Source organism: Cnephaeus nilssonii (genome assembly GCF_951640355.1).
Source record: "Cnephaeus nilssonii genome assembly, chromosome: 14".
Taxonomy (NCBI): Eukaryota; Metazoa; Chordata; class Mammalia; order Chiroptera; family Vespertilionidae; genus Cnephaeus; species Cnephaeus nilssonii.
The window spans coordinates 33,308,879-33,336,627 of NC_137085.1; the positions used below are offsets into that span (position 1 = coordinate 33,308,879).

General features: G+C 38.0%; 1 protein-coding gene across 1 annotated transcript in view; it reads left to right on the plus strand.

The window, feature by feature from the left end:
• KIF27 (kinesin family member 27) overlaps positions 1-27,749 on the plus strand; it is an 88,019-nt gene that overhangs the window by 42,556 nt on the left and 17,714 nt on the right. The window contains exons 6-12 of the mRNA XM_079790482.1: positions 4,109-4,278; positions 4,752-4,855; positions 6,129-6,284; positions 9,794-9,999; positions 11,434-11,631; positions 18,954-19,067; positions 24,488-24,664. Of these exons, the coding sequence (XP_079646608.1) occupies positions 4,109-4,278; positions 4,752-4,855; positions 6,129-6,284; positions 9,794-9,999; positions 11,434-11,631; positions 18,954-19,067; positions 24,488-24,664 (1,125 nt within the window). The remainder of the gene's footprint in view (positions 1-4,108; positions 4,279-4,751; positions 4,856-6,128; positions 6,285-9,793; positions 10,000-11,433; positions 11,632-18,953; positions 19,068-24,487; positions 24,665-27,749) is intronic.

A 27,749-nucleotide genomic window follows, 5' to 3' on the forward strand; every position in this document is an offset into this window, starting at 1 on the left:
TACCACTTACAGTACTTGACGTAATTGTATACTAAGAAAACCAACTGAAATATTCTTAAGAGATATATTTAAAAACCTTCTGGAATATCCAGATTCACAAAAGTAGAATACTTCTAAAATTGCAAAATCTTTTTTTCCCCCAGAAGGCATTACATTTAATTTTTTTTAAAATTTATTTTATTTTATTTTTAATTTTTTAATTTTTTAAAATATATTTTATTGATTTTTTTTTTTTTTACAGAGAGGAAGGGAGAGGGAAAGAGTTAGAAACATCGATGAGAGAGAAACATCGATCAGCTGCTTCCTGCATACCTTCTACCAGGGATGTGCCCACAACCAAGGTACATGCCCATGACCGGAATCAAACCTGAGACCTTTCAGTTCTCAGGCCGACGCTCTATCCACTGAGCCAAACCGGTCAGGGCTTTATTATTTTTTTAAATATATTTTATTGATTTTTTACAGAGAGGAAGGGAGAGGGATAGAGAATTAGAAACATCGAAGAGAGAGAAACATCGATCAGCTGCCTCCTGCACACTCCCCACTGGGTATGTGCCCGCAACCAAGGTACATGCCCTTGACCGGAATCGAACCTGGGACCCTTGAGTCCGCAGGCCGATGCTCTATCCACTGAGCCAAACCAGTTAGGGCTATTTTATTGATTTTAGAGAAAGAGAGAAGGGAGAGAAAGAAACATTGGTTTGTTGTTCCACTTATTTATGCATCATTAATAAAATTATTGTTCAGATTATTACAATTGTTCCTCTTTCTTCCCCCCATAGCTCCCCTCCACCCGGTTCCCACCACACCCTCTTCCCTTAACCCCCTTCACCCCGCCACTGTCCTCATCCATAGGTATAAGATTTTTGTCCAGTCTCTTCCCGCACCCCCCACATCTCTTCCCCCTGAGAATTGTCAGTCCACTTTCTTTCTATGCCCCTGATTCTATTATATTCACCAGTTTATTCTGTTCATCAGATTTTTTATTCACTTGATTTTTAGATTCACTTGTTGATAGATATGTATTTGTTGTTCATAATTTTTATCTTTACTTTTTTCTTCTTCTTCCTCTTTTTAAAGAATACCTTTTAGCATTTCATATAATACTGATTTGGCGGTGATGAACTCTTTTAGCTTTTTTCTTATCTGTGAAGCTCTTTATCTGACCTTCAATTCTGAATGATAACTTTGCTGGGTAGAGTAATCTTGGTTGTAGGCTTTTGCTATTCATCACTTTGAATATTTCTTGCCACTCCCTTCTGGCCTGCATAGTTTCTGTTGAGAAATCAGCTGACAATTGTATGGGTGCTCCCTTGTAGGTAACTAACTGTTTTTCTCTTGCTGCTTTTAATATTCTCTCTTTGTCTTTTGCTCTTGGCATTTTAATTATGATGTGTCTTGGTGTGGTCCTCTTTGGATTCCTCTTGTTTGGGGTTCTGTGTGCTTCCTGGACTTCTAAGTTTATTTCTTTCACCAGGTGTGAAAAGTTTTCTGTCATTATTTATTCAAATAGGTTTTCAATATCTTGCTCTCTCTCTTCTTCTGGCACCCCCATAATTCTGATGTTGGTACGCTTGAAGTTGTCCCAGAGGCTCCTTACACTATCTTAATATTTTTGTATTCTTTTCTCTTTTTGGTTTTCCGGTTGGATGTTTTTTGCTTCTTTGTATTTCAAATCTTTGACTTGATTCTTGCGATCCTCTAGTCTGCTGTTGGATCTCTGTATATTATTTTTTATTTCAGTCAGTGTATGCTTAATTTCTAGTTGGTCCTTTTTCATATCCTCGAGGGTCTCACTAAATTTATCGGCCTTTTCTAGAAAATTATTGAAAAACTTTATAACTGTGGTTTTGAACTCTATATCCAGTCATTTGCTTTCCTCCATTTCTTTCATTTGTGACCTGCCTGGGGCCACTCAGCATTGGCTACAAAGTGATCTGCCTATGGCTGTTACTTGTGCTGGACTTGGAGTTGCCCAGGCAAGGCCATGTTATGAACCAAGGCCAATTGCTGCTAGTGCCATGCCTGGAACTAGTGAGAGGTCTGGGGCTTGCTGAGACCAGATGCTGCTTATTTGAGAGATTTTAGGAATATCTGAAACATGAACCAAGACAGACCATTTGTATGGAAAAGCCACTGGGAACAGCTTGGGTGGGTCTGAAAGTTGGGTGGCCATGGCCTCAGAGAATCACCAAGGTGGGGCAAACAGTGTGAGCCAGGTTGATGGAGTCTCACCCAACTGTGGGCTCTGCAGGGGAAGGGGCTTATCAAAAGAGCAGTGGCTTCTGCCAGCACCTCTGTCTAGGATAAAGCTGCCTCCCAGGTCTCTCCCTGATGCTAGACAATTCAGTTCCTGTCTGTAGCATCTCTGGTGTCTTTCGAGCTGCTGCTCTAGTGCTTGAGCTCAGAGGGATTAAGTATGAGTGAGTCTTTGTGTGGTCTATTTAAGAGGAACTGCTTGGGACTCCAGCAGCCCTTCATCTCACTCAGCCTCAATACCTGCTGGTTTTTACAGCTAGAAGTTATGGGGACTTCTCTTCCTGGCATGGAACACTAGGATGGGAGCACTGGGACCCTTTGCTTCTTAGGGGAGACCTCTGCAGCCAAGATATCCCTCCCAATTTTTATCCACCATACGTGGATATGGGACTAGCCTATTCTGCATCTACACCCCATCTACCAGTCTTGATGTAGCTTCTTTAATTCCCTAGTTGTAGGCCTTCCATTCGGCCAGATTCCAAGTGGTTCTGAATGATGGTTGTTCTGTAGTTATTTGTAATTTTGATTTGGTTGTGGGAGGAGGTGAGTATTGCTGCCATCTTGACTGACGGCCTCATCTTACCTTATAATAGACAAATACGCAAATTGACCGCACCTTTGCTACACCCAAGCCACGCCCACCAACCACGCCCACCAGGAAATCGTTGCAGGGACGTTGGGGTGTGGCGGAGCCCAAGGCCGGGAAAGCCTCGGGCACCAGCGGGGAGCATGCACCGATCGCAGGAAACCACTGGGGGTCGGCTCCTGCGATCGTTAGCAGGGACGCTGGGTGCGGCCGAGCCCAAGGCCACCGCCCGGGGCCAAGCCCCGACCCTGAAAGAAGGCAGAAGGCCGTGGCCACAGCCAAGGCCTGGGTCCCCGGTGCCGGCAGAAAACTGGTGCAGGCAGCCAGGTGAATGAAGGTCTATTGCACGAATCTTCGTGCAAACGGGCTACTAGTGTTATAATACTTATAATAATTTATATTAACAAATTGCATGTATCCTGTAAGGTTTTATTATTTACCTTTTTTGAGAAATTACCCTGAGATTTGGTTATAAAGAGGTGGTGAAAATAAATATTTGGTAACAGAAACTAGAATAAAAGTGTAAAGGCAATTTCTAATGCATTATTGTTGTTTTCCAAGCTCATTAAGGTACATTGTCAATAGAAGCATGTTATAATATAGAAAGTTCTCAGGCTAGCTCATGAACATTTAATTATCCTATGAGACATATTAAGTATGTCACTTAGAGTATTAACTCAGCTATGCCTAACCACCACATGTAAAGTGTGAGTAAATACATTTGGATTTTCAAATTGAGAATATTTTGACTTAGCAGAGGAGTGGTGATGGCTCTGGATTTCTTCATTTGGTGGATTTGGATTGGAGGGGGATGCAGACCCTGAGCAGCAACACCGTAATTCTCCAAGTGTTCAGAACTGGGAAGGTTGGTGGGGTGTAAAACAGTTGCCTCCTATTGCACTATGTATGGGCTTTGCATTCGTTGGGGAGTACCTATGCTGTGATATTTTTAGTCTTTGATTTCATAAAAATGAGTCCAAATAGTATTCAGAAGAATTTTCCATGAAGCTGTAGTTGAAGATAGAAGAACTTTTTAGGAGAAGAAGAACTATATAGATTCTGAAAGAAGTATGTGTTCATGAAGCACAATAGTATTGTGCAATGAAACTTGATATTTTTGGGGGGGCAATGCATATTTTCAGCAATTGGATATTTTAAGAGTTCTTATTTAATAACCTCTTAAGACATTTTGAGTAAGAAGATAAAAATAGACATTTAAAAAATCATTTTTTGTTGTTGTTGGGTGGGGGAATTACTTGTAAGGTCTACACAAGTCCTTCTATGTACTCTCTGGATCGAGTAGTTGCTGGATTTCGAACACGAAGTCAAATCCTGCTGGGTCACATAGAAGAACAAGATGAAGTCCTCCACTGCCAATTTTCTGATAACAGTGATGATGAAGAATCAGAAGGCCAAGAGAAATCTGAAATTAGGTATGTTAAATATAGACTGGTTTAATAAACACATTACAACTTTATGATGCAATAAATATATACAGATGGAGGTTTTTTTCATTAAAATGTATCTTTTCTATTGAAATAACAGTAGGTAGTTTTTGATAAATGTGCTGTCAACTAATGCATTATGAAACCAGTGTTTGAACACAGTCATCAGTCTTAAATTGAAAAATAATTTTTCTTTTAGAGCTTATATATTTATTGAATATTAATTTTCAGGGAGAATGTTTTTGAATTTCCTGATTCTGCTGCCACAGTGGCAACAGATATAATGAATATCTCACTAGGCCCAACATGGATGGGAATGTTAGTAAAATTCTGTTTATCTTATACAGTATAATTAATAATTATTTTAACATTATAGTCACTTTTTGGCGAAACTAATTTGAGGGCAGATTAGCAAACAGTAACAGACAAGTTACCTTTGATCCTGATCTTTGTTTTTTTAGATATAGAAATCACTCATGGATTCAGAAGCCAGGCTCTGTTTGTTCTCTTATTGAATTGAATGATATTCATGATCAAACACAAAAGTCAAGTTTGGGGAATGAAGGTACACAGACTTTAAGTAATTTATATCTAATGTTTATAAGACACTTCTCTTTTTCTTCAGTCAATAATTTAAGAAGCATCTAGGAATTCTCAATGATGGAACTTGGTAGGAGTGTTTTCCTCATTGGTAGAACTTTCTGTATGTTCTGTGCTCTACTTCTAATTTTTTAATTAATTTTTACTCCTTAATAAAAAGTTTTTCCCACCAAACAATTCTGGCTAGAGTTAACAGGCTAAATCTCTCAGAATGGGGATTTTACACTCAAGCCCAAGTTGCTATGCACTGTACTCTTGACTACTTTAAAATGTATCTTACATAATTTACTAGGTGTCTGCTTTCCTGCTTCATTGGCACACATGCCTACCATTAGTGATGTACCCTTGGCATGGGAGCCAAATAGTCTGTGGGTGCTCATCATATTCTAATTCACATTATTTGATGCATAACAGTGTAAAATGTTTATGTTCCAAAAACTATAGTAGGAAATTTTAACTAGTTTATATTGGCCTGTGAGTGCTTAAAGCACAAAAGTAAGAGTATAGAGAATATAAATAACATGACAAATAAGCCCTATACTATGAAAATAGTCTTTTTTAAAGAGGTTATGCATATAATATTTAACAAAAACTTACCTATATGTCACAAATAAATCTTAAGTAAGTTAAAAAATGTGTAAGAAATATAGATAAGTACTAGTCAAATTGCCATTCTTGAACTGTTGCTGATCTACAACCAGGAAAGAAACTTATGCCAGAATGTGAATCAGTGCACTAGCTCCTTCACTGAGGAAGTCTCCCTATGAAAAGAAGGATAAGCTGAACTTAATCTTTAATGGTGACGTAGTTGATTTACGTTCTAGTATAAGATAAGAACAAACAGTGCTGGCCCACACTCTAGTAGTCTGGTGTAGACTCGATTCTTTTATTACCAGAAGACTAAAAGTTAATAGGAAAAATTCACTATACCCACCTGGAGATTTTATACCTTTCTTAAATAACTCAAGTAAAAAACTCAAATTGCAGAATATTTAAGGGCAATGAAAAACTGTATCAGAACCCATGGGATATGACAAAAGCATATATAAAGACTCTTACTGTAAACTAGAAAACTAAAATCCCAATTTCCGTGTATTTTTTCCTTTCCTGTTTCTGTCCCTTCCTCTGCTATCTCTAGACACCTTCCGTGTTTACTTTTCTTTTTTTAGTTCCATTTCTGTTGAATATTTTATAAGCAGATAGTTTTATTTTCCAATTTTGTTTCTTTTATTTTAAAGATTTAAAGATTGAATGTCTTCAGGAGAGTCAAGAGTTGAATTTGCAAAAATTAAAGCATTCAGAACTCATACTTACTGAAGCTAAACAAAAAATAAGAGAACTTACAATTAACATCAATATGAAAGAAGATCTGATTAAAGAATTAGTGAAAACAGGTAATAATAGCCTATGAACCAGCTAATATAAGAAAGAAAAGTTTCTAAAATTGTTTATGATGTGTAACATTTACTTTAGTTTTTGATGCTCAGGACACTCCACTGTAGCTTGGCATTTGGTATAACAAGGTGTGTTCGAAAGCCAATATGTGGAGGTTAGTTATTAAAAGAACTTTGTTATATTGGGATTCATCTATGAATTTTTCTAACCAGTGTGCTCTCTGTGCTGTGTTGAAACTCTGTGGCACTTCCATTTTTGCCACTTTCAAAGAAACATTATACTAGGCATTTGGAAATATGTCTGGGATGTTTTTCTAACTCGTTTTAATAATAATTTATTTTAAATTATTAATCTACTAGAGGCCCGGTGCACGAAATTCGTGCACGGAGGGGGGGGTTGTCCCTCAGCCCAGCCTGTACCCTCTCCAATCTGGGACCCCTCTCACAATCCAGGACTGCTGGCTCCCAACCGCTCGCCTGCCTGCCTTCCTGATTGCCCCTAACCGCTTCTGCCTGATCACCCCCTAACCACTCTGCTGCCAGCCTGTTTGCCCCCAACTTCCCTCCTCTGCCGGCCTGGTCACCTCTAACTGCCCTCTCCTGCAGGGTTGATCACCTCCAACTGCCCTCCCTTGCAGGCCTGGTCCTTCTCAACTGCCCTCCCTTGCAGGCTGGGTGCCTCCCAATTGCCCTCTCCTGCTGGCCATCTTGTGGTGGCCATCTTTTGTCCACATGGGGGCAGGATCTTTGACCACATGGGGGCAGCTATATTGTGTGTTGCAGTGATGATCAATCTGTATATTACTCTTTTATTAGATAGGACAGAGGCCTGGTACAGGGGTGGGGGCCAGCTGGTTTGCCCTGAAGGGTGTCCCGGATCAGGTGGGGGTTCCCTTGGGGCATGGGGCGGCCTGAGCGAGGGGCCTGTGGTGGTTTGCAGGCTGGCCATGCCCCCTGGCAACCCAAGCAGAGGCCCTGGTATCTGGAATTTATTTTCCTTCTACAATTGAAACTTTGTAGCCTGGAGCGGAGCCAAGCCTGGGGCTCCCTCCGAGGCCGGCAGCCATTTCTGTTGGGGTTATAATTGAAACTTTGTTGCCTTAAGCGGGTGGGCCCGGCCAGGGTGTGGGGAAAGCTTTGCTTCCCCTGTTGCCGGCGGCAACCCTGGCCTGCTCTCTCAAGCTCCATTTTGCCGCCATTTGTTTGAATTTGTTAACCTTCTATAATTGAAACTTTGTAGCTTGAGTGGAGGCTTAGGCCTGGCAAGGGCAGGCGGAAAGCTTGGCTTGCTCTGTTACCTAGGAAACCTTGCTCTCTGTGGCTGTAGCCATCTTGGTTTGGGTTAATTTGCATGCTCGTTCTGATTGGATGGTGGGCGTGGCTTGTGTGTCGGATGTATGGTCAATTTGCATATTTGTCTATTATTAGGTAGGATTTTTTGATAGTTCATTTTTAACAGTAATCATAAACTTTATATTTTAAATGTAGTTAATTTTTATTTCTCTAATGATAAGGAGTTATTCTTGAGAGCTGTTTTCTTGAGCGAGCCAAGCTTTTACCTCTGACTTTTAGTCTCAAATTTCTGCCAGGTTGGTTGTATGTGCCACACCTTCTCCTCACCCTCAGCTACATTCGACTTGCCCTAAAAGTATGGCTCGTGCTTTTTGCACCCTCTCCTCCCCCAAATATACTCAAAGTATGAGCCTTGATTACTTTGAAATTTAGTTAAGAATTAGAGGAATAAGAGACACTAGTGTTTCTTTTCCCCAATTCCAATGAAAAACAACTCTCTGGTCACATTTAGGGGAACTGAAGGAAATATTATCTTCCTTTTCTTCAAGCCCCAGGCTATACTCACACCCAAATTACAAGAATTATGACGGGTCCTAACTCCTCTGCCTGTTTTTCTACTTCCCCCTCTTTCCTGCAAACTTGCTTTCTGGCTGACGGTCCTCCTTTCTAAACCGCCTCACCCTGCTCCTGTCCCAAAGCATTTCCTTCCTTATTCCTGGTGACCTCTATGCTGTGCATCACCCCAGCTCCAGTCTCCCCAATGTCTAATTGAGTTTGAGTATATTCCTTCCTCACAGATAGGATCACTGCCAGTAAAACTCTCTTAGGAGTATCCAAGAACTGATTTAGGGGGTGAAATAACTTCTTCGTCTCCAAGATTTCAGGGTACTGCCTGTGGTAGTTGAGGATATTTACCCTTCAGGTTATCACATATGGGGTATCGCATCCTGGATGCCTTAATATAGAGGACACCTGAACTTACACAGAGAAGTTCCTCTTCTTACTCGTTAGAACCACGGACAGTATGGAGCTTTCCAAAGGACCCTTAGGGAGGGTGACTAGCAAGAGGGTCAATGTGTGCTTACTTTTCAAAGGTGCCTCAATGAAGATTTCTCCTGAATAGCAACTACTTCAGACAATAATAACTATATTGTATTTCATCAATTCTGATACACATTTTTCACATTTTGGTATCTCTAAAATCAGGATGTATGTCATAATCATCGGCATCTTAACATATTGTCATGTCATTGGTTAATTGGCACTGTACCTTTTTTCTTAGTTTATAAAATATTGGTGTGTTGAATACTTTATAGGGCCTTAGATACACTAAAAATAGTAGTTGTATGTATTTTCAAGTGAGTCAAATTATCACAGAGTTGCAGAGACAGTGCATTTAGTTCAAGAACTCCTTTTTATGAAAATATTAAGAGATTTTCAGTATAATAGTGTGAGAAACTGTCCCTGGAAATTATTCATCCCATGACCTCTGGACTCTTATTTACCACTGCCATGAGTTTGCTAATCTAGTTTAGGGATAGTTGACTCTTCAAAACCAATCAAAAACCAAGTTTTTAGGTTTAGTAGCTGACCTTAGAATGAAAAGAGATATGGAAATATCTTACTCTGTTTTTCTCTGTGTTCTAAATATTTGTAAGAAAAGCATTGAGTGATAGAAACATCAATGATGAGAGAGAATCATTGATTGGCTGCCTCCCGCATGCCCCACACGGGGTCAAGCCCGCAAGTCAGGCATGTGCCCTGACAGGGAATCAAACCAAGACCTCCTAGTTCATATGTCGACACTCAACCACTGAGCCATGCCGACTGGGCCCAGCTGGCTTTTTGAGAGTAGAGCATTTTTTGCCCTAGCCAGTTTGGCCAGCAGATAGAGCGTTGGGACTAAAGGGTCCCAAGTTAGATTCTGGTCAAGGGCACATACCTCGGTTGCAGGCTCCCTGGGCCCTGGTGGGAGTATGCGGGAGGCAACCAATTGATGTGTCTCTCTCACACCGGTGTTTCTCTCTGTCTCTCCCACACCGGTGTTTCTCTCTGTCTCTCCCTCTCCATTCCACTCTCTAAAAAGCAATGGGAAAAATATCCTTGGGTGAGGATTAAAAAAAAAAAAAGTAGAGCATTTTTATGTTTTTGATGTTTTACTTAGTTTTTTAAAAAATATATAATTTATAATTGTTATTATTATTATTTTGGTGAAGGTAATGATGCCAAGTCTGTAAGCAAACAGTATTCTCTGAAAGTAACAAAACTTGCCCACGAAGCAGCACAGGCAAAAGTGGAATTAATTGAGACAGAAAAGCAGCTACAGGAACTGGAAAACAAAGATCTGTCTGATGTTGCTTTGAAAGTAAAATTACAGAGGGAGTTCCGTAAAAAGATGGATGCCGCAAAGCTGAAAATCCAGGTAATTTAAAAATGTAATTGAGAAAACCTATTTAAAGCTTTCTGCTTTTGAGGATTCTTGTACTAGTTATGAAAAAAATAGAACTCAGTTTTTACCAGCAAGACAAACTGGAATACAACTTTCTTTTCCAGAGCACGGGTAGGTTTACATAATTTCGATCTGGGTAATATATTTCTGCATTCAAGAAGTACATTATTTTAATCTTTTCTAAAAAAACCATAAGGTAAGGAATAAAGATAACACAGAAATAATGTCATTTTTGGAAGGACATGCAGTTTTAGAAATTTCTGTGCCTTTGACGTATCTGTGCACAACTGTTGGGGGAGGGCATGAGGAAGATGATGAGGATGGTGGTGGGGGTGAGGAGGAGCATGATAGTTACCAGTTAAGTGTCTATAAGGTGCCGTATACATCCTGGGTGTTTTGTATGCATTACTTAATCATTATTTAATCCATTGAAGTGGGTATTTTTACCCTATTTTATAAATGAGCAAGCTGAAATTTAGAAAGGTGAAAAAACTATTTAAGGGTCACACAGTTATGACAATACCATCTTTCAGTATTCTAACATATACCATTTTAAATATTGAAATGCTACATTTTTTTGTTTTGTTTTGGTATAATGAAGTTATTTCAGTTCATAAAACAAATTTTTAAAATTGAAAAACCCTGAAATTTGTATTCTTTGTGTTATTATATATGTAGCTATATGCTGCATTAATATTTTGATGCTAATTGGTACACTTGAGCATCTGTGGAATAAATGCAAAAGGTAGTGATATCCTTTCTCAGTTTTTTTAAAAAAAATGTTTTACTGATTTTAGAGAGGAAAGAGGGAGAACAAGAGAAACATTACTGTGAGAGAGAAACATCGATTGGTTGCCTCCTGCACGCCCCCTACTGGGGATCAAGCCCAAAACCTGGGCATGTGCCCTGACCAGGAATTGAACCAGTGACCTCTTGGTGCATAGGTTGACGCTCAACTACTGAGCCACACTGGCTGGGCCCTATCTCACTTTTAAATAAGATTTTCAGTACTTATAGTGGTATGAAAAAGACATTAATTGCTAGTAGCATCATTTTGCTGCAGTTTTGCAATTACTGTCAAAATTAAATATAAGTTCAGTTTTGTATTATTTTAATATTTACCATGTACATGTAATATTTTTAAATTACAATACTCATTAATAAAAATCAAAGAGATTAATTTTGTTCTGTTTGGGTGTCAGCATCAGGAAGCCTCATCATCCTTTATATCTAGTGAAAATTATGGTGGTTTCCCAATTGTAAAAGTAAAAGTGTAAAAAACAATTGTGAATTTATAAAAAAATATGCAAAATGCTTATCCTCGCCATTGAATGAAAAGTTTTAAGTTTATTTGAAGTTTATGAGAAATGCAATTTTTTCATTTTGAAATATTCCATATGACCCCAGGTCTTACAGAAGAAGCAACAAAATAGTAAGAAGTTGGCATCACTTTCAATCCAAAATGAGAAACGTGCTAATGAATTAGAGCAGAGTGTAGATCACATGAAATATCAAAAAGTACAGCTGCAAAAGAGACTTCGAGAAGAAAATGAAAAAAGGAAGCAATTGGATACAGAAATTCAGCGGGATCAACAAAAAATCAAAGTAATATTGTCATACTTTCCTGCTAAATATGAAATGGCTCAGAGCTGAGGAAGCCAAGGTCTTGATTTTATTTGTGAGGTATCTCTTCTTGGCCTCTCCTTGGCTGCTGTCCTCATTCTCTTTAAAGCTTTGTTCACCTAAATAGTAAAGCCTATTTATTGAATTCTGAGTACTGTCTTGAAGGCTTTGACTTCATAAAAGAAAGTTCAGTGATACCGTTTCTTAACTGTAGTTGCGACTATCAAAAACATATAAAGCCAACTTTCTAAATAACATCTGACATTTGAATAGGATTTCCCATTTTCAAAGTGCTTTGGAATGCATTGTCCATGTGGTGGCATGGAAAAAAGTACAAGGTAAAATGGTACCATTTCACTCAAAGTGAGCAGAAAAGTGATCAAACCTGTACATCCAGCAGTTTTATAGAGTGGATTGGGATGGGGAGGAACTAGTGGTGTGGTGTCAGCTGGGCTCTGGAGCCAGGCTAGCAGAGGTTTAAATCCCAGCTCTCTCAGTTCCTAGCTCAGTGATGGGCAACCTTTTGAGCTTGGTGTGTCAAACTTCGCCAAAAAATTGAGCATAACTCGGGTAGTGTGTCACTTTGAGGAAAAAACATTATTTCGCAAATGTTTCATCCTTAGGAGCAGCAAATATTTCATCCTCGGCATGCGGCCGCCTCAGCGGCCGCGTGTCATCAGAAATGGCTGCGCGTGTCAGTGCTGACACGTGTGTCATTGGCTCGCCATCACTGTCCTAGCTGGATCATTTATTGAGAAAATCACTTACCCTCTTTGAGTCTGTTTATTCATATCTATAATAGCCTTAATCATACTTGCCTCACAGAACTCTTTTGAAGAAAGAGGAGGAGGATCACCATCATAATAACAATAACAAACACTTATCTAGCACTACATACCAGTCTCTTCTCTTGAAATGTTAAGCCAAACACACAGCTTAGAACATAATTGGAGATTTCCTGGATATTTAATTTTGGAATATAATCTATTCTCAGACCTTTAAAAAAATCATAAAATTTAGTGATGGAAGTGAACTTAAAAAGTATTTAAGCCAAGCTACTAATACTTTTTTGAAACAGCTTTATTGAGATATACTTCACATACCATACAATTCACTCATTTAAAGTAGACAGTACAATGGGATTTGATATATTACAATTAATTTTATAAGTTGTAGTAAAAGATATGTAACATGAAATATGTCATTTTAAACATGTTCAATTGTACAGTTCAGTGGCATTAATTACATTCATAATGTTGTGCAACCATCACTACCTATTTCCAACACTTTTAGCATATTTTCAAGGTTTATCCACATTGTAGCATGTATCAGAACCTCATTCCTTTTTAATGCTGAGTAATATTCCATTGTATTCATATACCACATTTTATTTTTCCGTTCATTTGTTGTTAGATGCTGGTTGTTTTCACCTTTGGCTATTGTGAATAATGCTGTGATAAACACTGGCATACAAGTAATTAAGTCCCTGCTTTCAATTTCTTTGGAATTGAAATACATAGGAGTAGAATTGCAGGGTCATATGTTAATTCCATATTTACAATTTTTGAGGAAGCATTAACTATTTTCAGTAGACACAGCATTAGTTTACATTCTCGCCAGGATGTACAAGGGTTCTAATTTCTCCACATCTTCGCCAACACTTGTTGTTGTTGTTGTTGTGTGTGTGTGTGTGTGTGTGTGTGTGTGTGTGTGTGTTTTGTTACAGACATTCAAGTATGTCTGAAGTGATATTTCATTGTGGTTTTTATTTGCACTTCCCAAATGACTAATGATCAGCATTTTTTCATGTGCTTATTGGTCATTTGTATATCTTTGGAGAAATGTCTATTCAGGTTCTTTGTCTACTTTTTTTGGTTCCTATTCCAACCTGTTTTTATTTTAATTTTTAATTGAATTTATTGGTGTGACATTGGTTAATAAAATTAGGGTGAAAAGGGTGAAGGGAGTAAGAAAAAACAAAACTCCTCAGACACAGACAACAGCATGGTGATTACAATAAGGGAAGGGGGTGAAGGGAGGTAGGAAAGGGGAAAGGGGAAATAAATGGTGATGGAAGGAGACTTTGTCTACTTTTTAATTGGATTGTTTATCTTTTGTTGTTGAGTTATAGGAGTTCTTTATATACTCGTAGTCTAGACATTAAACTCTATCAGATACATGACTTTCAATATTTTATCCCATTCTATAGGTTGTCTTTAAACTTTGTTGATAATACTCATCAATGCAGCAACATTTTTAATTTTTATGAAATCCAATTTATTTTTTCTTTTGTAACTTGTGCTTTGGGTGTCATATCTAACAATCCATTGCCAAATCTAAGATTGTGAAGACTTACCCCTGTGGGTTTTAAAAAGAATTTTATGGCTTTAGCTCTTATATTTAATAGGTCGTTGATCTGTATTTAGTTAATTTTTGTATATGGTGTGAAATAGAGGTCCAACTTCATTCTTTTGCATGTGGAAATCCAGTTGTCCTAGAAACATCTGTTGAAGAGACTGTTCTTTCCCCAATGAATGGACTTTATACCCTGGTCAAAAATCAATTGGCTATAGATTTATGGATTTATTTCTAAACTCTCAATTCTATTCTGTTTGTGTACATATCTGTCCTTATGCCAGAATACTGTGGCTTTGTAGTATTTTGAAGTTGGGTAGTAAGTTCTTTTCTTTGTTCTTTCTTTTCAAGATTGTTTTGGCTATTTGAGGCCTCTTGCAATTCTGTATGAATTTAAGGATCAACTTTTCCATTTCTGCAAAAAAGCCATTGTAATTTTGATATGGATTACTTTGAATCTGTAGATCTCTTAGTATAGTATTGACATCATGACAATATAATGTCTTTCTCTCCATGAGCATTTATTTAAGTCTTTAATTTCTTTCAGCAAGGTTTTATAATTTTCAGTATAGTAGTCTTTTACTTCCCTGGTTAAATTTATTCCCAGATATTTTATCCTTTTAGGTGTTGTTATAAATGGAATTTTCTTAATTTCCTTGAGTTACTCATTCTTAATCATAATGGTAATAATTATTATTATGGCAGTAGTTAATATTTATTGAGTATCCTCAGTTAATCTACGCTTAGTACTTATGTGCTTTAACATATTTAATTCTTCTTCTATATTTCCAACTTTTCCTTTTCTTCTAGAATCCTTCTTTAAACACCTTAGATTTTATTCATCCTAAAATTATCCTTCTGTCTTATACTACTCTCTCTCTCTTCCTTCATAACCAAACTTCTTAGAAAAGTTTACTGTATTTATTTGTTTTCTCTGCTTCCATTCATTCTCTTATTCTCTCTAGTCTGGCTTTTGGCTCTCAGCTTTACCATCAGTTTCAAAGCTCTCAGTTTACTAGTGCTCTTTGTCACTAAAGTCCTTGTCTTAACCAGTTAACTGCCACACATTCAAAGACGCTTTTATCTTGCTTGCATCTATAGACGCTTATGGTGTACAAAGGGTTAACACCACCTCAGTTGCATCTAGCACAGTTCACTACTCCCTCCATCTTGAAATATTTCCCTCTTTGCCTTTGTGAAATTATTTTCTCCTTGTGTGTTTTTTTTTTTCATGATTGATTTCTTATTGTCTGTCTTGACAGCTCATCCTACACTATCAGTCCTTTACAAATGGGAATTCAAGGCTCTAGCCTGTGCCCTCATCTTCTATATTCTATCCTGGGTGACCTAATTTTTTCCATGGCTGCAGTTAAATTCTAACAACTCCCAGATTAATCCTTGATCCCAGATTTGCTCTTTGAGCCCTAGATTCATATCTGACTATTGATATCTTCATTAGGTTATCCTATAGCTAAATTTATGATCTTCCTTAATAATCTTATTTTCCCCACTCGCTGCTTACTTCATGGAGGAGAAAATAGAGTTTTCTAATGTGCTTTATATGATATCTCTATCTGTTTAGTTGGGTAAGCTAGAAATTTGATAGTCATCCTTAACTCTATCCTCTCCCTTATCACCCAATATCCAATGAATCGCTAAATCCTGTAGGTTATATCTTTTAAATATCTTGAATTTATTCAGTTCTCATTTCTACTGCCAGTAACCTAGTCTTTTTGTTACAGTCCTTCCTCCAATGTAAGGATCAGGCTTGCCTGTCAGTCTTAATGGTCTTTCTGTCTCAGCTTCTCATCCCTCATAGGCCCTGGCTAAACCAACAAGACACAAAACTCTAAATCTATGCTTAGGGAAAAGAAAAAACTTTTGGTCAGGGTGCATAGAATGCTGAAGTGTAATTCTATCTGTAACTTAAGCTTTTTATGTTGTTATGTAGGACAATTTTGTTCCTTTAGTCATATTTTGCATTTTAGGGAAATGACCCATTTAAGGGGGAGAATAAGTATTCCAGAAAAAGGAACAGTGTGCCCCAAAGAAATATTAAAGTTTGTACTAATTTATGCACAAATAGAAAACCTGCTCACAGTCCTAAAGCCCATCTTGCCCTCTTTTTAGAGCTAATACTTCTCTTTGTCCATTTTCCACTCAACTAAGCCATTTCGAGAGAATATTATGACTTCTGCATGGGTTCTCCTTAGAGCAGCAATTCTTAACTGAAGTCCATGGATAAGCTATAAAGAAAAGATATGGGAACTCCTGGAATTGTGGGCCATAGTGTGACCTTGGGCTTTTTACTCCTTTAAGAACCATTTTCCTCATCTATAAAATGTAGTTTATAACAGTCCTTGGCAATAGGATTATTCTGAGGATTAAGTGGTGTCCTTAAGTAGATATAAAAAGGCTAGCACAATGCCAGGGATTACAATATAAAATAAAGGCAGTAATGTCTATTGCGATATGCAGAAGAGGGAATTAGACCTACTGCAGTATTCTTTTAAAGCGTATGTGGAAGGACAGAAATAGTAGAGTTAGCTCCAAGTATAAGGCACCTTTACTTAAGCATCCTGAAGTTGCTGTGACTATGACAGGAGCCAAACTATAACTATGAACTAGATCTAGGGAAGCATGAAAAATTGGTGGGTAGTAAGTATAATTCACTCATAATGCATGCAGAGAACATTTATTTAGTTTATAGCAGACTTGCGTTCTTTGCGACACCCCCTGTCCCTGCCCAGTCCATGTCATGATAATTGCTGGAAACATGAGAATTAACCAAATGTCCAGTCTGTTTAAACCTTTTCTGCGAATTTAAACATTTCCTTTAAATAATTCTTAGCTATCTTGAATAAGAATATTTAGACTTTTAGCCTCTTCCACCCTGTGCTTCTCTCCCTAAGATGGAATCCCATGTATGTGGTGATTGGGTGTGTACCTTTTCATTGCCTCCTATGGAGGAAGTGGCCCCCTGAGTTTCATCTGGTCTTTGGCTGTAACTGACTGGAATCTGCTCTCCCTTGTCAACCTTTCCCTGCTGGCCCCTGATGATGAAACTCACGGCTGGTATGACTCATAGTCTGGTCTTGCTTTCAGCTTAGCATGGAGGTGCTTTGACTTCATCTCATTTCCTTGTGGCATTATAAATCCCTATTGAGCCTACTAGGTCTTCCACCTAGCCTGCTAACCTTGTGGTCTATCCTCATCTTCATTTTGCAGGTCAATTCTCCATATAACTGACCCCCATTGGCTCCCAACTCAGGGTCCTTGTCATCTGCGGCTGAGGGGTTCAATTAGTCTGTTTCCTGACTATACCTTACTCTTTGAGCAAGGCTGGGCAATCCCATGTGGGAGTGGGGCCTCTGCACTCTACATTCTCTCTCCCTCTACCCTCAGTGATACCTTTACTTACCACCCCCTTTCTGAGCCAAAACTTAGGAGAGGAAAATTGGGACACACATCTTTTTTTTTTTCTAAATCCTCACTCGAGGGTATTTTTCCCCCCATTGATTTTAGGGAGAGTGGAAGGGAGGGGGAGAGACAGAAAGAGAGAAACACTGATGTGAGGGAGACTCATTGATTGGTTGCCTCCCCCCCACACCCAGACCAGGGCTGGGGATCGAGCCTGCAACTGAGGTATGTGCCTTTAACCGGAATCGAACCCGAGACCCATAAGTCTGTGGGCCAACACTCTAACCACTGAGCCAAACCAGCTAGGGCAGGACACACATCTTTCTTACTGTCTCTTTTCTCCTTTCTGCTGTTCCCAGGGCTAGAAAATGGTATACTTCCTTTTTACTTTCTTTGTATCAGTACTTCTGAAATTACCTGTGGAAAGGGTACAATTTTTATTTTATTACTAATATATCACAGCCCAATATATCTATATTTTTAATCCTCACATAAGGATATTTTTCCATTGATTTTTAGAGAGAGTGGAAGAGAGAGGGAAAGAGTGAAATATTGATGTGAGATAAACACATCGATTAGTTGCCTCCTGCACACTCCCTGACTAGGGCCGGGGCTCAGTGCAACCATGGTATGTGCCCTTGACCAGAATCAAACCCCGGACCCTTCAGTCCACAGACCAATGCTCTATGCACTGAGCCAAACTGGCTAGGGCCAGCCCAATACTTTTTAAAAACATGAACTATTTTAATAAAAATTAAAATATAAAAGTTCATCTTTTAATTATTATATTCAACAGACATAAAATTATTCTGTCAAATGGCTATCAATTTCTAAACACACTCCATGTCTGTACTTCTCTCTCATGGACCATGGAGATAGTATGTGGACTAGCCCCCTTAGATTCATGACCTCCTTCCTGATTCCTGCTAAGCTATAGTGGTGACAGAGGCATCTTCTCTAAACCTGAAGAGCACTGTGAGCAACGGGCCTCTCTGATGTGATCCTTAAGATGTGGATGGAAACTAAAGGAATTTGGAAAATACCTTTCACAGGACCATCATCCGTTTTGCAAAGCTGTTCTCATGCTGCAAAATCTGATTTTTGAATGCCAGAAATAGACTGCTACTTTTTACATTTCTATTATCATAAATCCTAATATACCCATGACAGATGGGTGCCTTGGATGTACTAACTGAGGGTAATGAGTTCAGAAAGGCACAAGAGAAAAACATATTTATAGTTTTCAGACTCATCCATGTTACACTAATTTGTAACACTGGGAAAGAATGAAAAACACACACACACACAAAACAACCCTTAGTTTTGTCAGTAAAACCTGATTTTTTTGCTGTAAGATTTTATTGCTTTAGTGAGGGGCTAATGTTATTTTCTTTTCAAATGGCCCCAACTTCATCTACTTACTTTCTTTTTGCAACTAAGAAAGCAAATGTTAAGAAAATGATTATTTTCATAGTAATCATTGGCCACTATGAAAGCCATAAGGTATTTCTGATTTCTGTTTTCTGTAGGAACTCAAGTTAAAAACAGAACTGGAAGAAGGTCTGAAACTGAAAGCTGAGGACCTAGATGCATTTAAGATGGAAAGAAGAAAAGGTTTGTTTGGAAGTATAGACCAACTCCAGGTTTGTCAATTCTATTTAGTGTTTTTTGGTTTTTCTTCTATTTGGTGATTGTCTAAATAGAGGCAAAAAATGGTGAACTCTGAATAAAATCTTCAAACACTAGATTTTGCAACTTAATTGTAAAATTTATATTTCTTCTGAAACTTTACTGTTATTAAAAATTATTTTCTTATCCAGATATGGATTTATTTCATGTGGAATATAAACATGAAATCCATGTTCACCAGATTGTATTTATTCCCATGTCAAAACTGACTTATTCCCATGGAAATATGTATTTCTAAAAATCAGAGCTCCCCATTCATTTTATATGCATCACATACAATATATTAAAAGCTATTGTTCGTTTTAGTGCCTTATTATTCCTCACCCAAGGATATTTTTTCCATTGATTTTTAGAGAGGGGGAAAGAGAGAGAGAGAGAGAGAGAGAGAGAAATACTGATGTGAGAGATACACATTGATTGGTTACCTCCTGCACCCACCCCAACTGAGGGCCAGGGATGCTCTATCCACTGAGCAAAATTACCAGGACTAATGCCACATTTAAAAAGTGAAATTCAGAGGAGGAACCAAGATGGCAGCAAAGTTAAACAACTAAACTGCCACCTCGCACAACAATTTCAAAAATACAACTAAAAAACAAAACATCTACCACCCAGAACCATGGGAAAGCTGGCTGAGTGGTAGATTTACAACTAAGAAGAGAAGGGAGCGCAAACGCTGGAGAGCTGAGGTACGGAGGCGCGCGCAAAGCGGGCTGGTGGCGGGCGACTGGGCGCGTGGCTTTTCGTCAAACCGAAGGGAGAAAAACTCCCGATCACTCTGAACTCCAGTTTCTGGGGACACTTGGGGGACCCAGACGCCTACGGGGAGAAGCTGGACTCTCGGCCATCAGTCGGAGAGTGAGAGTGACTTTTCTGCAGAGGTGCGCCCAGCAATCAGGGTTTGCTGCGCTGGAGCGCAGGACACGGGGACTTGGAAATGCGGAAAGGCAGAGACGGCTGAAGGCAGCCATGGCCGTTGGCCACACCCCAGCCTAGTGACGCCCTGAGACCCCGCCCCACCTTGAGACCCCGCCCCGCACATTCTACAAACCCGCCCAGGCTCCACACAGCGGCTTTTACATATAAATGGCCTGTTCTGTGGCATCTTAACCAAATTAACTGCAGCTCCAGTCAGACTGCTCCAAAACCGCCCAAGCAAAGAGGAGAAAACTGTAGCTCTTGCTGTAGCTCCTGCTGGGAGGCCTCAGACCTGCACCCCATTGGAGATCCAGACACTAGGGTATCTAGTGGTCAGTGTGGACGACACCAGATTTCAACCACTCTGATAAGGGACACATTCAAGAGGCAGACTCAGTGAGCACCAAAGCCCTACTGTGTCTCCAGCACAGCAATTCTTCCGTTATAGACACAGCAGGTCCTCACAGCCAATTGGCCTGAAGGTCAATTCCTCCCAGTGTACCAACAGCAATCAAGGCTTTAACTACACCAAGACTTTCCACTTAGCCCACAAAGGGGTGTACCAAGAGCGATCACCTAGAGTGATTGGGGAAGCTGAGCTACTGGCCCCTATAGGTCACTGACCACACAAAGCCACTCCATCAACACAGGGAGGCAGCCAAAATGCGGAGACACCGAAGTATGTCACGAGTAGGAGAGATGGAGGAAAGCAAACTAATGGACGACACAGTGTTCAGAACCACATTTATAAGGTTACTCAAGAATCTTCTAAAAACCGCTGAGAAACTTGAAGAGACCTTCAAGGACCTTAATGAGAATATCAAAAAATTGGAAAAGGACCAGTCAGAAATTATGCATACACTGTCTGAAATAAAGAATATACAGACACTCAACTGTAGACTACCGTACCCAAAGAGTCAAACCAAAGATCTGGAATATGAGGAAGAAAAAAACACCCAACCAGAGAGGCGGAAAGAAAGAAGAATCCAAAAGTGTGAGGATAGTGTAAAGAGCCTCTGGGATGGCTTTAAGCATACCAATATCCGAATTTTTGGGGTGCCAGAAGAAGAGAGAGAGCAAGATACTGAAAACCTATTTGAAGAAATAATGACAGAAAACTTCCCCCACCTGGTGAAAGAATTAGACTTACAAGTTTAGGAAGTGCACAGAACCCCAAACAAGAGGAATCCAAAGAGGACCACACCAAGACACATCATAATTAAAATGCCAAGGGCAAAAGACAAAGAGAGAATCTTACAAGCAGCAAGAGAAAAACAGTTAGTTACCTACAAGGGAGCACCCATACGACTGTCAGCTGATTTCTCAACAGAAACTATGCAGGCCAGACGGGAATGGCAAGAAATATTTAAAGTGATGAATAGCAAGAACCTACAACCAAGACTACTCTACCCAGCAAAGTAATCATTCAGAATTGAAGGGCAGATAAAGAGCTTCACAGATAAGAAAAAGCTAAAGGAGTTCATCACCACCAAACCAGTATTATATGAAATGCTGAAAGAGGAAAAAGAAGAAAAAAGTAAAGATAAAAATTATGAACAACAAATACATATCTATCAACAAGTGATCCTAAAAATCAAGTGAATTAAAAATCTGAGGAACAGAATAAACTGGTGAACATAATATAGAATCAGAGGCATAGAATGGGAGTGGATTGATAATTCTCAGGGGGAAAGGGGTGTCTGTGTGGGGGGTACGGGAAGAGACTGGACAAAAATCATACACCTATGGATAAGGACAGCAGGGGGGAGATAAGAGCAGGGGGGGTGGGAACCAGGTGGTGGGGAGATATGGGGGGAAAAAAGGAGAAACAATTGTAATAATTTGAACAATAAAGATTTATTAAAAAAATAATAAATAAATAAATAAAAAGTGAAATTCATAAATTACTATGAAAGTTCAAAGAAACAGCCCTGGCTGGTTTGGCTCAGTGGATAGAGCATCGGCCTGCATACTCAAGGGTCCCAGGTTCGATTCTGGTCAAGGGCATATACCTTGGTTGCGGGCACATACCCAGTAGGGAGTTTGCAGGAGGCAGCTGATCGATGTTTCTCTTTCATCGATGTTTCTAACTCTATCCCTCTCCCTTTTTCTCTGTAAAAAATTAATATGTTTAAAAAAAAAGTTCAAAGAAACAAAATTTTAATTTTATGTAAATTCAAAATGGCAGTTCTAAAAATCTTACAGAAAACTACTGCACTTTTTGGGGGGCAACAGGCAGGGGATAAGGACACATATGTAATACCTTAATCAATAAATAAAAAATAAAATCTCTTTCTCAAAACAAAAAATATTGTAATTACACTCAAATGCATATACCATCATCTTGATTCTGAAAATTTATTCTCTGTTCCTGAATTTTATACTTTAATAGTAGAATTTCATGAATATACAGCAGGTCCTCTAATAACATCATATTATTCAACATTGTTTCATTGTAATGTTGATAAGATGCTTGGGGAAGTTAACTTTTGTTTATATAAATTAGCCTATAGTAAAATTGGTTCAATTATACATAGTTTTGCTTAAAATTGCAGAATCTACCAATGATGTTAAGTGAAGACTTACTGTATTCCCATTTATTTATTTTACTAGTGTGTTATAGAAATTGGTCAAAGAGCATTTCTGGGTGGAAAGGGTGTGAGGGGAGTAGAAGAGGTAGGAATGTGCAGTATAGTGAGATCTGCTTTTTCAAAATGTTTAGGATCTAAATTTTAAACAAGTACAATAATAAAAAATTTACAGTGCTTGCACTGACTGTTTTGGGTTAAGAAAAATACACACAAAACTTCATGTTTCTTAATGTTGTAAAACAAACATTTTCCAGAATTTGACTCTAAACAAGGACAAAATAATGTTAATCAATGTGAGTATCCAGAGAGCTTATTATAGGACAATGACTTGATATGAAGTCCCTGTATAAGAAGAAAGTATTTAAAATTAAAACTGTATGGTAGGAACTTACCATACAGTGAATTACACAAATCATAACCTCTATTATATCAAATGCAGAAAAATCTATTATTATTTCCCTAAAAAACTTGTATTATGTTAGCAGACTACCTATTCTTCAAAGCATAGCTAAAATATTACCTACTCTGTAGGACTGGCATTGGCATTTCTTTTATTTCCAGACAAAGCCAATCCCTCTCCATTTTTGCTTACATGGTACCTAGGAGTTAGCATTTATTATCACCAATAATGTTTTGGTTTCTCTCGTGTTGGAATGGAGCTTTGAAAAGCTCTATTGTTCATCTTTCAAACCCAACTCATAGTCAAGGAATGTTTGTAGAATATGTTTAATTGCTAGACTTAATAGGGTCTCATATATGGACTTTCTATGGTATAGCTGGATATAACAAAAATAAAATATTTCTATATTGCTCTGGATAGCCTTTCTGTTTCTTAAAGTTATAGCGCTACTATTTTAGGCTTCATTGTGGTTTGGATGTGATAGTGCTATAGGACCATACTCTTTAGGTGTGGATGGAAGACTGACTCATAGCTCTTTGCTATGAGTCAGTCTTCCAACTTTGTTGTGGCCACTTTGCTTTTTCTCATGCACATTTTCTATCTCACTGTCTTAATGTAGATTTCTAGGAACCATTTTTTATCAAGCTTTAAAAGTACAGGAACACAGTACTATATTGATTTTATATCTATTATTGGTTGTTTAGTTGGCATTGCTTCATTACTATGAACACAGTGCAAATGAGTATTTAGTAGAGTTCATTTTGAACAGTCATATTCCCTTCATATTTTTGTTTGTTTTTGCTTCTGGGTATCCTTAATTCAAGAGAGTATTAAATTGCTTGCTTTGGAAATCTTTCTGACTGTATTTTACTGAATAATTATTTGATGTTGACAGGATACAGTGCAGAGTGGATTTCTATGCTCCATCATCAATGTCTTCCACTGTGTGTATTCATTTATTCACTTCATCGATTAGTTGATTGAATCAGGCATTAAGTCATTCATTTAACATTTTATTGAGGCCAGTCATGGGCCAAATTTTGGGGATCCAATGGTGTAAAGTACAGTCCGTATTCAATCAAGGATCTCAAGTTGGGGAACCAGGAGTGTAAGTGCTGTGATGGAGGTATGCACCTCTTTGACAGAGAAAAATATTCCCAGCTTGTTCTCAGAACGAACTCTTACTAATATGTAAAGAAATTTTCACCCCTTTCTTGGTCAGCCTAAATAAATCTCAGACTCATATTTGGAGAGTTAAGTTTTAATTCCTTATTACACAACACAGCAAGATCTTAAGTGGAACCACTCACTTCTAGACAGTTTTAGACAGGAACACTATTTTGTTATTTCCACGTGTTCATTTAAGGTCTTTTGGCCAATCTGAAGTTATAAATTTTATTTATAATTTACCTTATAAATTTTATGGCAGAAGGAAAACAAAAGTTTCTTTGTAATTTTAATGTAGAAATTGGATGAGCAAAAGAAATGGTTAGATGAAGAAGTAGAGAAAGTTCTGAACCAACGCCAAGAATTAGAGGAGCTGGAAGAAGACCTGAAGAAGCGGGAGGCCATAGTTTCTAAGAAGGAGGCCCTGTTACAGGAGAAGAGCTACCTGGAAAATAAGAAGTTGAGATCTAGTCAGGTATTCTATTTAATACGCTGTTTCATTCTGGTTGTAAGTCATATAAAGTAGGATTTTTTTCTTTAAGAAGTAAACCATTGTGAAGCCAGAAATCAGAAGAAAACTCTTCTGATTTTCAGTGTATTTTGCTTATTACTGTTTATCTAATGGCCATAACTGAAATCTATTCAATTTTTAAGTAAAAAGTTCAATGTTCTGCCAAATATGATTTATTTATTACTATTTATTTGTATTTTTAAAATTGTGGTAAAATATACATAAGTAAAATGTACCATGTTGACCATTTTTAATGTACAATTCAGTGGCATTAATTACATTTACAATGTTGTATAACCATCACTACTGTCTGTTTCTAAAACTTTTTATTACTCCAAACAGAAACTCTCTAACCATTAAGCAATAACTCTCCATTTCCCCTGGAGACCTCTATTATTAACTTTAGTGGATATTTTCTAAATAAATTGTACTATTTGATGTTGTATACTGAACATTGGTAATCTGGAAAAATAGACTTGAAAATGACCTAGCTATCACTACTATCTAAAGTTAGAGGTTTCAGGATTTCTATAAAAGAAGATATTATATAATGAAGATTTATTTATTTTTCAAATTATGAAGATTTGGGGACCTTTACAAAAGTTTTTTCTAGAGACTTGGATTTTATGAGCCAGTCAAAGTAGTTTTATGAAAGAGTTTGCCTCAATTTCAAGTTTTGAAAAAATGATTGTGAAGGGAGTAGAGGACCATAAAATACATTTTAAATATATCTTTGTGTATCTTCAAAATTAGCAACAGCAAAAACAGAATCTAAAAATGAAGCTGGCTTGCCACAGACTTGAAAAGGACTTTCTCACCCAAAACTTTGTCTCCAGCAGGCCTGGAGTCTGAGGTCAATCTATATACTGATTTAATGAACAGAGAGGATCAGTGACCTGCCTCTTTATTAGATCTGCCTTTCAGCCAAACTCTAGATCAGTAGGATCTGAGTTGACAGTGTTATGTTCTTAACTTCTCCACCTCAATATAATAGGCAGACAGGGATGCTCTGTTCTCTGTTCCCCAAATAGCTATCAGCACCAGGCTGATGGATACAGAGGTAGGGGCATCCCCTCCAACCACCCTAGTTGCTGGTGCTATATCCAGGTAGCTTGCTCATACTGGCTGTCAATGTGAAGTTCTTTTTTTTTTTTCAATGTGAAGTTTTAAAAACTGTCCCTCAAAACATAAACAAGAGAAAAGGGGATTACCAAATTAAAATATCAAATGAGTAAATAGGAGAAAATAACCTGGGAACTCTATGTTATGTTCTGTATCACAAAAGAAGAAGAGAAAAAATAAAAAAGGAATAAGGAAAAAATCTTTTTATGGAAATAAGTTTATGATACAGGGGGGAAAAAGAGCAGATATTTTATAGTTTCAACAAGATGTAATATTTAGGAGCAAACACATACTGACATAAGTAGAGAGTACAAATAAATGAAATCCACAGTCAATCAAAGCAAAATTGATTCTTTGAAGATTATGTTAAAACAGAAGGAAAACTTGAGACTGTCATATTACTGGTTCTTTTCTGAATAAAAGGCATAAAAAGATTATGCAGTATTTTTTTTTTCCAGTATTTAAGGAATACTTATAAGAACCCTGGCTGGGTAGCTCAGTTGTTAAGAACATTGTCCCAATATGCCAAGGTTGGGGATTCGATCCCCAGTCAGGGCACATACAAGAATAAACCAATGGCCCTAGCTGGTTTGGCCTGTGGACTTAAGGGTCCCGGGTTTGATTCTGGTCAAGGGCACATGCCTGGGTTGTGGGCTTGATCCCCAGCAGGGGGTGTGCAGGAGGCAGCTGATCAATGATTCTCTCTCATCATTGATATTCCTATCTCTCCCTCTCCCTTCCTCTCTGAGATCAATAAAAATATATATTTAAAAATTAACCCTTTGCACTCGGATGTCGAGTGTGACTCGACACGGTTAGCAATAGAATAAAGGAATAGAAAAAAGCAAGTGAGTACAAAGGGTTAATAAAGTCAATAAAAAGCTGTAAAAAAAGAATCAATGAATGCATAAATAAATGGAACAACAAATCGATGTTTCTCTCTTTAAAAAATCAACAAAAAATTTAAAAGTATAAGGAAACTGAAGGCATGAAAGTGCTAAATCATTACCTTCCATGATTGACAGTCAGTAGACAGTATCTAAAATTGATAATATTCTTTAGAAACATGGACATAAATACCAGAAGAAATAGCTAAAACATTGAAGATGATTGTTTCTGGGGAATGGGACTCAGGTGAGAGGGTGGCTTTTAAAAAAATTATACCCCTTATGGTAGTATCTATATTTATAAAAGGCTAATATGCAAAGTGTCCCCTCGGGAGTTCGACAACGAGAACGGGAGCTCACTATGACATACGCTGACCACCAGGGGGCAGCATGGAACATGGTGGGTGACCAGCAGTGGCAGTGGGGTGCTGAGGGAGCAAGGGAAGGAGGAGGCAGGGAGGTGGCGAACCTGATCAGCCTTGATCGTTGGCCAGGCCTAGGGACCCTACCCGTGCACGAATTTTGTACACTGGGCCTCTAGTAAACATATAATTACTTTGATGAAAAAATATTTTAAAAATTAACTTAGTCCATAATTAAGAGCTCCATAAATCTGACTGGCTGTATTTTCTGACCAGAATGAAATGAGTAGAAACAAATTATATGTTTAAATAATAAACCAACCAAATCTCAAACTCGAGGAAATTTTAATGTAATTAATTCTACTATGTAACCAGGCCAAAGAAGAAAAGTTCAATTTAGAAAATAATAAAAGAAAAATAGTACCGCTCAAAACCTATGCTGTGTGGTCTGGTGTGGCCAAGCAATATTTGGTAGTAAATTCATTGTTTGATTTTTCATTTAAAAAAAGGCATTAAACTTAAGATTTTAGAAAATGAAGTCTCCCTACATCTCCCCCCCCCAAAAAAAAAATCCATGGGAGAAAATAATGTAGAACCTAAAAAAATACTCATTTAGTAATTTTTTCTATGTTTTTCCTAATTATATGCAATCTGGATTTCTAATTTTTTGGGGTTCTT